Consider the following 14,660-nt stretch of genomic DNA (forward strand, 5'->3'; position numbering starts at 1 on the left):
TCTGTGCATTATAAAATCTATGTTAGATTATTTGAGTATCAATAGTGCAATCGCTCTCACATTTTTTCACTACCTGAGTTGTTTGTTTAACATCTTTAAATCACTAGCTGAGATGATTCATTGTGATTCATACTAAAAAAAGCAGCATGAAGAATAGAAAATGTATGATAAAAAGGACCATTGTTGACTCTGGCTGAAATCACATTGGCAATTTCTTTTCTTTTCTTTAGTGATACCGCAAGGTATTTTTAAGATGACATTAGGTAACATACATTTTCCCCCCAAATAATCTTCTACTCTTTTAACCACTGTATTATGCAGAAAATAAATCATACTTTCTCTTGTCACTATAAATCAGTGAAGTCTAAGCTATGATTGTGCAATTGTTAGCACCTTTAAAACTGTGGTAAGCTCATCCACAGGATAATAGGTTCTGGGAAATACTATTAAAGAAAAAGGCTACGTTTGTTTGATACAAAAATGTTGTTTTAGAGGATGACCAGTACATTTCACTTTTAATTTAAAATAAAATTGAGTACACCTTTAAAAATACAGCCAAAAAAAAAAAAAAAAAAAAAACAGAAAAATTGAAGTAAACTAAAATTTAAAACTTGTCGGAGTATGAAAGTCCAAAGAGATCATAATAATAAGCAGTAAAATCACTCTTTACAACAGGAAAATTATAGGCTGGGTGTGGTGGCTCATATCTGTAACTCCACCACTATAGGAGGCTGAGACAGGAGGATCACTTGAGGCTAGGAGTTCAAGATGAACCTGGACAAAAGAGTAAGACACCATCTTTGAAATAAAACTTTAAAAATTAGCTAGACATGGTTGTGCAAGCCTTTGGCTGTAGATACTTGGAAGGTTGAGGTAGAAGGATCTCTTGAGCTCAGGAGATCGACCCTGCAGTGAGCTGTGATTGTACTACTGTACTGTACTCCAGACTGGGAAACAGAGCCAGACCTGTCAAGAAAGAAAGGGAAGGGGAGGGAAGGGGTAGAGGGGGAGAGGAGGAGGGAGGGAGAGGGGAGGGGGTGGATGGGGGAGGGGGAGGGGGATGGAGGGAGAGGGGAGGGAGAGGAGAGGGGAGGGGGAGGAGGAGGGAAAGGAAGGTTTTAAATTTTTCCAGGAGGTTGGGGAACAACTTAAATGCCCAGGAGTTTATGCTAAGTTGAAACTAATTGTCTTAGTTCATTCTGTGCTGCTAATAACAGAATACCCAAAACTGGGTAATTTATAAAGAACAAAAATTTATTTCTCAGCATTTCGGAGGTTTGGAAGTCTAAGATCAAGGAGCTGGCAGGTTCAGTGCCTGGTAAGGGCCCAGTTTCTGCTTGTAAGAAGGCTATATCCTTTGGAGGAGGGGAATACTGTTTCCAACATGGCAGAAGAGGGGAAAACAAAGAGAGAACCCACTCCTGAAAGCCACTTTCTAAAGGCATTAAACCCACCCATGAGAGCAGAGCCCCCAAGGCCTAATCACCTCTCAAAGGCTCCACCTTCCAGTGCCATTACACTGACAATTAATTTTCAACGTAAGTTTTGGAGAGGACAAATTTATCCATAGCATGCATCAAGCTATTTACTACTTCAGGTAAAATGTAGTTTGTGCTGATCCCAGGTTCTGGTAGGTAGCAGCATGTGTAAATTCAGTAGATACGGTCATTACTGTAGTCAATGGCCTAACCCAGAAGTCTTAGAAGCTTTAAGTGGATAGTGGATAAGCCATTATGAAATGACTTTGAGCTTGTGACATGCTGTTGGAAGGTGTTTTAGGATACTGTAGCAAGGGTCTTCAGAAGGAATAAGATTTCTGGGAAGAAGTTTGTCACTTTAGAGGCTACTCCAAGAAGCTCCAGATACTGTGTTAAGTTCCTTGCATTTGTTATAATATTTTAACTTACTCTAGCTCAATGAGCTGAGCTGAGGATGAAGTCCAATTTAGAGATTAAGACACTGAGCCTCAGAAGAGTTTGTGTCTTAACCAGATGTATAATTAGTGGGAGAATTGGGGCTTGAATCTAGGTCCATCAGATTCCAAATCCCCTCAACCTCTCTGCTACACCACACTGCCTCATGAACTGTCTTGAGGGCAGGATGTTGCAGGATGATGGTTGGCTAGAAGGCAAAAGATTCCCTGAGTAGAAGGCATTTGTTTTCCCCAGAACATCTTAGAGTCTTTCCTGAATTGACTGGCCTAGATCTCAATATCTATTTTGATATCTATTGACTAACATTTATCTCTCTCTTCTTCTCTCCCTGCCTCCCTCTCTCCCTCCTTCCTTCTTTCTTCCTCTTTAATTAATATTAATACCTCTTACAATATCCAGCTCCATTCTTTCCATAACAAGCCAGAAAAATGGGAGGATTTGGGTTAGAGGTAGATTCATCCTCTAGAATAGTGAGGACTAAGGGATGAGGATGGAAAGACATTAATATTTTTTAAAAATGGAACACTCTCACTCAGCTGCTTTAATTGTAGATAATATTCCATAATTTTCAAGAGTTCATTTAAGATGTCCTGGATTTTCAGGCAGTTTCATGATCTATCTCTCAAGGTTTACTTCTTCCCTGGACACTTGTCAGATCATTCTTATACACAACGAGCTCTTCAGTCATCCTCATGTGTATTTATTTCATATGACACTTATTGTATAATTAGATGTATATGTACATTTGTATCCTAGATCAGGAATTTATTAAGGTTAAAAATTTAATCTTACATATCTTTCCTTCCTTCTCAATACTTTCAGAATAACATACAAAATAGGACTCAGTAAATACCTACTGAACACAGGTATTTTACTTTGAGATGAGGGGAAACAGAACAAATGCAAATTGTTTTTGTTTGAAATTTGTAAGTTCATTTCAGTTGTCACAAATAATATCAAGATAGTTTCAGTAGACAGTCAACTACATTGTATTATATTAAGCTTGATTTTTAATATTTGCAATAAATCAGCATGTTCTACCGTACTATAAAAATTTATTAATGGTTCACTTTTCACCAGGAGCAATGATCTAAAAGAATCACTTTTTAAAGTTCACTGTTTAATTCCTTTATCCTTTCTGTTATTTCTTTCCTTGTTCTTCAGAAGTTTGAGATAGCAGCCCATGGGGAAAAATGGCACTCAATTTATAAACACAGAAAAATAAAATTAGAAATCCTTATTAAAGTCTATATAAGGAGTAAAATAGAATATGATACATTGGGTTGGGGGGGCACAGGTTGAAGAAGTGATAAAGAGTAACATTTCTGAAGAAAAAAAAATCAGTAAAGTTGTTACAGTACTTTTTCCATGCCTTAAAAAAATGGGTTTGTAGTAACTTGTGTTTAGTTTGTGTTCTCTAATAACACAAACTTGTGTAAATAGTGATTTATACACTTAGAAACTTACATAATTATTTTCTCCAAGGAACCTGAAGGACAGTAGTGGTAAATAATTTATTCATGACCACACTGATAGCAATTAAGTAAACCAGACTGTAATCTATCTTTTGAATATCAAGTCCTTGGTCTGTAAACTCCATGTATATAATTTTAAAAATAATTGTATTAATCCTCTCTGAGAGAAATATCTAGTTTTCCATTAATTTTCTTTGTTCAAATGTACTTATTATTTTTTAAACCTGAACTGTGAAGAGCCTCAGTTTATCCTCTTTTCTCTGAAATTCACCATGCCTTAAGTAAAGTTTTATATAATCGCAGTTTTTATGGAGTTTTTGTAGGGCATATTTTATTTCAATTTAGTTTAATTTAACTTATCATCACACTAGCCTCTTTTCTTTTAAATATTTTTCTTTTATTTTGCAATTATAATGGATTTTTAGTAAGAAAATAAAGGAAATAGCATTTGTTGATGCTTATTATGCAACAAACATCTCCTTGAATGATTTTGTAGACATTGTTTAATATAATACATTCAAATAAAGACATCTCATAATTCAACATTCACTCAACAAATATATTAATAAATGACTACCATAAAACAGATATTGTGCTACAATCTAGGGATACAAAGAGAAATAAAATGTATTTTCTGATTATATAGGGTTCTTTCCAGTCAGAAAGAGTAGAGAGGGCAGATAAGGATCAAAATATTGCAGCTGCTATGATAAAAGTATGTAAGTTAATTATTCATTGATTAAATGGTACAACTGGCACTTTTAGGTGCTAGGGAAATGGCAGTGAATAAAAGACACAAACCTTTTCCTTAACAGAACCAATATTCTAGTAGGGATCCTAAGGAGCATAAAAGACCAATCATTTGGGGTCACAAAAACTTAAATAGGAAAGGTAACATTTCTTTCTGGTCTGATTTAAAAGAACAAGCAAGCTCTAATTGGCAGAGAAATGGCTACTAGAAATCTTTGGAGCATCATTTATATATCAAAATGATTGAGTGAACATTGAAGATAGAGCTACTTTTCAATTTGTAACCTCATACCCTTGGAGTAATGCATACGGTGTGTTGTGAGTGGCTAGTTTCCACTATCAGGGTCCTTTCTGTAGCCAGTCAGTTCCTAAAGCTGTCAGTTTTCTACGTCTGTACTACCATGAAAGGTAAATTCATTTAAAGCTAAGTAAGGTAGAATGGTACAATTTGTCTCACTTGATTCAGTAGTAATGTGTTCAATTCTGTAATGTACGTTAGATCAGAACAGATTTTTCTTTCTTAAATGGAAGACTCTCAAGGATGTCGAACTTGTTTTTTCTGTTGTTCAGTCTTTCTAGCGTAATCTAAATGTGCTGTATCCATCTTATTCTTTCCTTGTGCAGAGATATTCCCTGGAAGTTATCTATGCATTAACTTTGCTGAACCATCAAAATTTAGGACAAACTATTTTCATAAAATGGCATTGAGTAAGTTATTCAGGGGCTAGATTTTCTAGATGACCTAAAATACCCATTCTTGCAACCTCATTTTGTTGTGAAATCAAATGAGATAATTAATGAATGTGAAATGCACTTTGGAAACATCAAATGCCAAAACCTTGTGAACTCCTACAATTGATTTTATTCTTATTGTTAATTTCAGTGAACAGGGAGCTACATATTAGCCTCAAGCATTATTTCTCCTTCTACCACAATTTTCAACTAGATTGTGGAATATTGAAAATTAGCAAAAATGACTATGTTCTCTAAGAACATTTCATGTAATCCTACCTGTGAATCTCTTTGTAGCCCTTATGAAACTACTTATCTCTTTACATGCTTTTATTTGTTATCAGATTTTTTTTCTAAACATACTTTATTGAACCTACTTTGCTTATTTGGTAAACAATTATTGAATTTCAACACCATGCTGGGCACTAAAGACATTGAATTGTAAAACAGTCTCCATCAAAGGAAGGAAGGTGAGAATAAAAAATTATCATTATTTTAGAAGTTGGTAGTTCTATGACAAACATATTTAATGTATCAGCTATACATATAACCTAGTTTTCCTTTTCTTAGCATATCACCTCTCTGTAATTTTTCTTAAATATGTATAGAATAATCTGAGTAGCATATTGAAATCAAGATTCTTGGCTCCGCCCCTAGAAAGAATCAATAGTTCTGGGAATCTGCATTTTCATAAGGACCAAGTCTAATGGGAACTGGTAACCCTTGGACTTTACTTAAGAGAGTCCTTTTGTGATGTTTCCCTTTTGCCCAGGACTTCTCCTAGTGAAGGCCTCAGGAGGCCTCCATTCATCACACCATCTGTCTGTCTCAATGTCATCCTTTCAAACTGCCAATTTAGGTTATCCAGCTCTACCTTCCTTCATTACCTTGACTTGAAGTGATCCTCTGTAGTGATGTGCCAGTCTTGTTGAAGTCAGTTGTACCTAGTCTCTGAGAATGATACCAGTAATTGTTGTCTCACTTAAAGGCTGATTCTAATGGTGAGATACCTAGAAGAAGATGCGAGGGAATGCCCCTCTCATGACATGGTGAGAGAATTTTTAAAGAAAGTCTTGAATCACATCAGCTGAGAAGTGCTTACCCATAGGGAAATACTGAACAAGTATTAATCATTTAATCCTCTATAAATAAATCTATGAAGCAGGTACTATTATTACATTATTGTTGCATTACTACATGAAGCAGGTACAATTATTATATTCGTTTCATAGATGAGGACACTGAGGCTCAATAACTTTACCAATATCACATAGATACTAAGTGGTAGAGCAGATGTAAACTCAAGTGGACTGGCTCTAGAGTTCAGTGGACAACTATACTAGTGTTGCCTTTCTCTTAGTCAAAGGTATATCCTGTGGAGCCTTTGCTACCATCATTCTTTTCAGAATGACTTTTAGTAAGTTATGCTAACAACTGGAAAAGAAACAAAAACAAACACAAACCTCCAAAGTAAAACAAAACAATGCAAACACTACATAAAATAGTTTTTAGTGTATTCTTAGGTCAAAGATATATTTCAACCTCACATTTCAGGACATTTCTAATGAAAAAAAAAAAAGAACCCAATATACACATGACAACATATAGTAACATATCTCAGGTTCTCAAGAGAAAAGATCACAATTCAATTTTTATTTTCTTCCCTGAAATACAGTTTACTCTCTAGTGCACATAAATTTTTGAGTCAGAAAGATCAAACTTCTAATTCTGTCCTGTTATTTACTTGCTTGATAACCTATGACAATTTTCTGACCTTACTTAGTTCTCGTCTTCTATGAAATGTGACAAGCAAGTTTTGGTCAATATTAAAGACATAGTGCCTGGAATATAGCAATCCTTCAACAATCAGTACTGTACATATTTACCATTATTATAATTATGAGCAGTTATAAACTTAATTTAGTAGAATATAAAAACAAGTTTAGACAGAATGCTTTGGGTAAAATAAATATATTCTCAAAGTTTACTTGATACTGAATCTTTTTCCTTGGACAGGTAAAGTTCAAATACATATATCCTTGCTTTTGTCAAGTGACAAAAAAAAAAAAAAAAAAAAAAAGGAGAGAGAGAGAGAGAAGAGTCAACCACAATTTCCTCTTCCTTCTTCAGTGGTCTGTCTGGTTTATAACTTGGAGTCCTGATGGGAAAATGCTTAATTTGCTCCCGTGAGAATGTCTCTTCTGAGATGGGCTCATTTATCTTCACCAGGTGATCAACCCAACACTCATCAACTGTTAGCCATGGCGTCACGCCTGCGGGAGAGTGCTGAACTTTTTCAGTCTGATGAGATGCGACCTGCTAATGATCCCAAGGAGAGAGCATCCAACCGCATCCGGATGCTGAATGACATTCTCCAAGACATGGAGAAAAGCTTTCTGGTGAAGCAGGCGCCGCCAGGTTTTTATAGGTAGGATGCATGTCTCAAAAATTATATTTTTTTGCCCTAAATTAAATGTTTATGTTTAACTTTCAGATTATGTATCTTCTATGAACATAACAGTATTTAAAAAGAAACTATAAAGCAGTTACTCATTTGAGGAACTTCCCCCCACAAAGAAAAATTAAACTGCAGAAATATAAAATAACAGAAACTTGGCTTAGCAGTAGCACAGAGAAAATGAGTAAGAATTGTCTTACATTAATTTCAATATGAGTCAAATGTGATATGGCCAATGAAAAAGCAAATAGAATTATAGGTTGCACTGAGAGAAATGTACTTTCTTGACGAGATCAGGGAATAGGTCCATGCTATTTTTTCCTATGAAGATCCCATCTAGATTAATGTATTTAATTCTGGAAACTACATTTTTATGTTGGCGTTCAATAAGTTTAATATTTAGGGGAAAGTGGGATTTAGACGGATATTGAAACAACTGAAGAATTAGGCTTGTTTGGTTGGAGAGTCACATGGAATGCTCTCTGAAAATATATTAACAATTATATGGAAGGGAGATTAGATACAGATTCAGAGAATACTATGAGTACAGTATGGCTTTGTTTTTGAAGTTCCTTATATAGTAGAAGATAAATGAAGAAAACATGAAGTTTAAAAGATTATGGTACCCATCACTCATCATAAAACCAAGTCATTAAAACCACAATGAGAAACCATCTTACACCAGTCAGAATGATTATTATTAAAAAGTCAAAAAATAACAGATGGTGAGAAAGCGGAGAAAAAGTAATGCTTATACACTACACTGTTGGTAGGAATGTAAATTAGTATAGCCTTTATATATACTTGGAAAACAGTATGAGATTCCTCAAACAACTAAAAATAGAATCACCTTTCAACCCAGAAAGCTAATTTCTGGATATCTACCCAAAGGAAAATAATTTTTTATATCAAAAAGATACTTGCATTCATATGTTTATCACAGGACTAGTCACAATGGTGAAGTCATAGAATCAACCTGAGTGTCTATCAACATATGATTGGATTAAAAAATGTGGTATATGTACTCTATGGAATACTAAGCAGTCATCAAAAGGAATGAAATCATGTCTTTTGCAGCAACATGGATAGAGCTGGAGTCCATTATCCTAAGTGAAATAACTCTGAAACAGAAAATCAAATACCACATGTGCTCACACATAAGTTGGAGATCAATAATAGATACAGATGGATATACAGAGAGAAACAGACACTGGAAACTGCAAAAGAGGGAGAGTTGAAAAGTCACATACTGGATACACTGTTCACTATTTGGGTGATGGGTACACTAGAAGCCCAAACTTCACCATTACATAATACGTCCATGTAACAAACCGGCACATATACCTCCTGAATCTCTACACATTTTAGAAAAAGATTATGGCATATTTAAACAGTTTTTATTTAACTGATAATTCTATGAGACATGACATATAAATACATACTCTTCTGTTTAATATATACATATGTAATGTGTGTATATGACATATTTAGTATATGTATATGTGTATATATAGTATACATATGTATATATTTGTGTATATATATTTTATATATGTGTATATGTGGGTATGTGTATGTATGTATGTATAGTTTTATGTAGTGTGGAAGTCTAAATTTGTGGCCCTTTAAGACTGAAAGTTCTGGCCTAAACTCCTCCTACTCCATTCTTCCCCCAATATCTCTTTGCCTCCCGCTTCTTCTCATGATATACCCTGGTCTAGACATACTATGTATAAACAAAGGTTTTAACTAGGACTAAAGAATTGATGTACAGGTATAGAAATCTTCATTACATATGAGAAAAAAGTAAAAGAATAAATATTTTTCTATTATAAAGTAGCAAAAGCCTTATCACTGCAGACATTAAACAATAGGCTGGGTGGCCCTAAGCACCTGAATATTTGGACCACATGAGGTTTAAGGTGCCCATTAGTACTAAAGTTCTGTGACCTCACACATCACTTAATCTTTCAACATCTTAATTTCTACATCTATAAAAGGAGATGGTGGAATGAGACTCCTTAATAATAAAAGATGTTTTTAAAGCCTGATATTTGATAATTTTCCTTTATGATTTTAAACTCATAAAGGTATGAGTTTAAAGATATGGTTAAGACACTTTGTAAGCTCCTTGTATTTTTTTAAGCATCAGGGACATAGCTGTCACCTTAAGTTACCTTCCCTGATGAGGTATATTCTAGTGGTGGGAATGGGGAAACAGAATGAACAAAGTAATTAAATAAATATAATGATGCTAGATGTAATAATTGCTGAGGAGAAAAATCAAACCACATTTTAAAATCTAGCATTACTAAAAAGTCATAAAGTAGATAACTTAGGTTATATATATATATATATATATAGTAAATTATTCTATTTACTTTTAAGAAAAATTCAGAAATTATTACAAATTATATGGAAAGAACATAGTTTTGTATAATACAGTCAGCTTTCCCCATTTGTCTTTTTTGGCACTTGCACTGGAAACGGAAGACCCTTCTATGTTCTAAATTATACATCTGGTAAACTTTTTATTATCCTTTCAAAAATGTTTATGAACTCAATTTACTTGATCATGCACTTTGAGTAGAAAAGTAGATATTTGTCTGCCCCTGAGTTAAAAATGATTCAACATGTTTTTCCTGTTAGTAATGTAATTACATATACCTTGTGTTCTCATTATGCAAGCCTCAAAGTATTGATTATAATAATGTGCTAACTCATATAACAAACTTTAGGAGTGAAAATTTTTGGTTCACTATTTTGAAATTGTGCTAAACTATTACTATAGTTATTGAAGGGATACATGTCTCCCGTTCTTTTCCTTAGCTCTATTAATTCATGTTAGTTTATTAATTTATATATATTAATTTATGTGTATATACATATATATACTATAACAGTGTAAATAGATTACTTTCATTTAGATGTATCTGACTGACCTTTATCTCAAAATTGTCACAAATTTGTACTTCATTTATAAAATACGTAACAAATCATCCTACTTCATGTTTTTTCTTGATAGCTAATTCACATTTCTAAAAATTACTGATGCAAACATTTCAAAATTACAATAGGATTTACACTCTCAATGGTTATAAGCACATTCTCAATGGGGAAGGAAATATTCAAAGTAAAAATTTGAGTTTAAGCAAATGAAAAGTAGATTGATTATTTATAGCGATAATTATATAGAGATAAAATGCAATTGTTAATAATATTGTACAAAAGAACATTTGGTGAACAGGGTTCAATTTCTTTTTAATGTTAAACAGTCTTTAGAGATGTTATTCACATAAGAATCTCACTCTTTAACCCATTGGACATACAGAATTCTCATCTAATACATAAGAAAGAAGTGAAAAATGATTTGCATTTTAAGAAAGTTCTTGACAGAACTTTACTGTATAAAGCCAAATACTTCATTTTGCATTTAGATCATGTCCCAAAAAATATCGTCTCAATAAAAGTGCCACTAAACATTGGAAAATATTATTTTTGGAATATGCAGAATAATATTCCCAATAATCTGGAAACAGAGGATTCAAAGATTTTGAATCCTATGATGTTGCATCTAAAGCTGGCTCCTCATTGAACGCTGCTCTGTGCAATACTGCTGGAAACTGGCAATATAAGATCCCTACCTTCAAGGAGCTTAATTTAATTCAAGAGCTAAAATACATAAATTATATATCAAATACAGGTACAGAATACTTACTCAAAGTACCCAATGAATACTACAGCCAAGAAGTACTTTTGTGATTCAGTGAAGAGAGAAAGTATTGTCTTGTGGTAGTCAAGAAATACATTTTTTTTTTTTTTTTTTTTTTTGAGATGGAGTCTCGCTCTGTCGCTCAGGCTGGAGTGCAGTGACGGGATCTTGGCTCACCGCTACCTCTGCCTCCTGGGTTCAAACGATTCTCCTGCCTCAGCCTCCGGAGTAGCTGGGATTACAGGCACATGCCACCATGCCTGGCTAATTTTTGTATTTTTAGTAGACACAGGGTTTCACCATGTTGGTCAGGCTGGTCTCAAACTCCTGACCTCGTGATCTGCCTGCTTTGGCCTCCCAAAGTGCTGGGATTCCAGGCATGAGCCACCATGCCCAGCCACAGAAGACTTTATAGGGAAAGAGAAAGATGTATATGGGCTTGAGGGAATGATAGTATGCCCATTAAATTAAGGTGCATTTCCAGGACGACAGTTTGAAGAAAGACACAAAGGAGAAGTTGTGTGTGGTGTGCTCAGGAGTGAAGTACAAAAGGTAGACTAGTTTGAATGGTCATTGGGTTCATGGTTATGCAAAGGTAGGTAAGATCAAGTTGTGGAGTCCCTTAAATGTTCTGTTGAGAGGTTTGGGCTTTATTTTTCAAGGACACAAAAAAGCCATGGAGAAATATGTGTTGTTAGGAGGATTTATCTGGTGTTCCTGAGAGGGTGCACTGGAGTCAGGAGAGAGCAGAAAGCTTTAGGAAGAATATAGGAGTAGGAAAGGCATGGGGTGAAAAGAACATGAATTGACATGTTGGTGTCAGGAATGAAGAGCCAAGGGCCAATTTATGAGGTGATGTTTAGGAAGAATTGGTTAATTTAGTGATTGTGTGGCTCTAAGAATCTCGTTGCAGGTTGATTTTAGAATTCCTCTAGGTCTAGGTGGGAAAACAGGATTGAGTACTGGAAAGGGCCTCTTCTCTGCCTCATTTATCTAGCCATTTAGGTAAAGCACTCTGTGTCTACATGTAATTATATGAAGATCTGTGGATAAAGATAATTTCTAAAGTCATTTCCAGCTCTACAGACTATTAACTCTCACAACCTCTGTTTTCAAGGGGCATCTAATTCTGAGTAAGGGGAGAGGGAAAGGGCACCAGGATAGACTGCAACGCCATAAATGGAAAAGCTGTGAAGTACATTGGAAGTACTGAACTTGGTCAGTAGTGGGGAGCCAGCAAAACAATATCTATGTTCAGGGACCATGTCAGTGAAAGTATGTTGAAAATTACAAAGCGTCACGAAAATATCACTACTATCAAATTCGGCAGTGTAAAATTTGACTTGTTGCTCTTGAGTAGACAGGGGATTCTGTATTTTCTTAAGAATTCTAAATCTTCTATCTCATTCCTTCCTTTACTGTCATTCCAGTAGGCAGTGCTCTACCACTCCTGGGTACTGTGTGTGTCTGGAGAGATCTCTGGGCATCTGCGTTTTGCCATTAGATCCTTTTTTGCTCCCTGTAGTTATTACTCTACAAAAGCAGAGCAAGAAGTCTGACCTGGTAAACCTGTGCATTCCCACTATAAGAAGCTTTTCTTAAACAAATTGATAGTCTTTATTTTTTAAAGCAGGTTTAGGCTTAGAAAATAATTGAGCAGAAAGTACGGAATTCTCGTATGACTCCTCAGCATCCCCTCTTCCTAGACACAGTTATCCCAATTGTTAAAATCTCGTGTTGGTATATTTGTTACTATGAGCCAATCTTGATACAACATTGGTGAATCAATATAGATACAAACTAAAATGAATAGTTTAATATCAGGGTTCGCTCTTTAGGTTGTATATTCTTTGGGCTTTGACAAATGTATAATAATATGTACCCACTGTTGCAGGGTCATATACAACAGTTTTACTGCCCTAAAGTCTCTTGTGCTCCACCTATTCATTCCTTCCTACTGAACCTCTGGCAACCACTGATCTTTTCACAGTCTCCATAGCTTTGCCTTTTCCAGAATGTCACATATTTGGAATAGTACAGCATGCAACCTTGTTGGATTGGCTTCTTTCACTTAGCAATATGCAGTGCATTTTCTCCATGTTCATTTCTTTTTATCACTGAGTAGTATTCCATTGTATAGCTATACCAGTTTGTTTATTCATTTATCTATTGAAGGGCATTTTTGTTGCTTTCAAGTTTTGGCAGTTGTGAATAAAGTGGCTATACATATTTTGGTGCAGGCTTTTTTGTGGGCATACATTTCAATTTATTTCAGCAGATACTAAAGTGTGCAATTGCTGGATAATGTGGTAAGCCTATGTTTAGTTTTGTAGGAAACTGCCAAACTGTCTTTCAAAGTTGCTGTACCATTTTTCATGTCCACCAATAATCAATGAAACTTTCTGTCGCTCCACATCTTCATCTGCATTTGTGTCAGTGTTTTGGATTTTAGCTACTCTAATAGGTGTATGTTGATATTTCATTGTTGTTTGAATCCGCAGTTCCCCAATGGTATATGATGTTGTGCATCTTTTCATATGCTTATTTGCCATCTACATATTTTATTTGATGTGGTATCTGTTCAGCTCTTTTGCCCATTTTTAAAATTGAGGGATTTTTTCTTATTGTTGAGTTTTCAGGCATATTTTTATACTTTGGACACCAGTCCTCCATTAGATACATGTTTTGCAAAAGATTTTCTCCCAGACTATGGCTTATCTTTTCACTCTCTTAACAGTGCCTTTTGCAGAGCAGAAGTTGTTAATTTTAAGGAAATTTGAAAATTAAATTATAATTTTAATAAAATTCAGTTTACCAACTTTTCTTTCCTATGCTTTTTGTGTCATACTTCAAAAGTTATTGTCAAACCCAAGGTCACTCAGATTTTATCTTATATTATCTTCTAGAAGTTTTGCATTTTACATTTAGTCCTATGATCCATTCTGAGTTAATTTTCATGAAAAGGATAAGGTCTGTGTTTCAATTCTTTTTTTTTTTTTTTTTTTTGCATATAGATGTCCAGTTGTTCCAGCATTGTTTGTTAAGACTCTCCTTTCTCTGTTGAATTCCTTTTTGTCATACAATATAGTTTTAATATTGCTTTTTGTGATAAGCATCTCACTTGTTCACATTAGAATAGCTTTCAAAATTAAGAATACCAAATAACAATATTATAAGAGAGCACTGGACTTGGGATCTTTAAAAGTAGGAAGAGATTTGAGATGAAAATTTGTCTTTTTCTTCTTAAATGGTCTGCAGCAAGATAATTAGCATTTCTGAGCATCAGGTTTTCATCTCTAAAACAGATCTCAAAAGATTATTAATACTTCAGACTCTGATAATGTTCTCATTTCCAAAGCTCCCCCATATCACTATTAACCAAGGGAGACATATTTAAAAATTAAGTGACACCAGTTCTCTTTCCCCAGAATCACAGCAGTGAAGTATTTCCTTCACGTTTAATTTTCAATGTATTGTCCTTCCCTTTATCAAACCTTTGCTTATTGCTTGCCAATTGAGGGGTTGCACCATCTCATAGAAAATAGACTTTGAGGAGTGACATTATATATGCAGTTAAGAAAAGAGTAAATAAAATATCT

At 34.6% G+C, this 14,660-nt stretch overlaps 1 protein-coding gene across 5 annotated transcripts in view; it reads left to right on the plus strand.

Annotated features, from left to right (window-relative positions):
• The window catches only part of NAALADL2 (N-acetylated alpha-linked acidic dipeptidase like 2), a 1,473,645-nt gene that overhangs the window by 1,421,304 nt on the left and 37,681 nt on the right, over positions 1 to 14,660 (plus strand). For 3 of the 5 annotated variants that reach the window (XM_028843862.2, XM_015131588.3, XM_015131586.3), the window contains one exon: positions 7,121 to 7,319. The exons of the other annotated variants lie outside the window; for them this stretch is intronic. In XM_028843862.2, the coding sequence (XP_028699695.2) occupies positions 7,121 to 7,319 (199 nt within the window). The remainder of the gene's footprint in view (positions 1 to 7,120; positions 7,320 to 14,660) is intronic. 5 annotated transcript variants of the gene reach the window in all.

The sequence above is a fragment of the Macaca mulatta genome, chromosome 2 (genome assembly GCF_049350105.2).
Source record: "Macaca mulatta isolate MMU2019108-1 chromosome 2, T2T-MMU8v2.0, whole genome shotgun sequence".
NCBI classification, from domain to species: Eukaryota; Metazoa; Chordata; class Mammalia; order Primates; family Cercopithecidae; genus Macaca; species Macaca mulatta.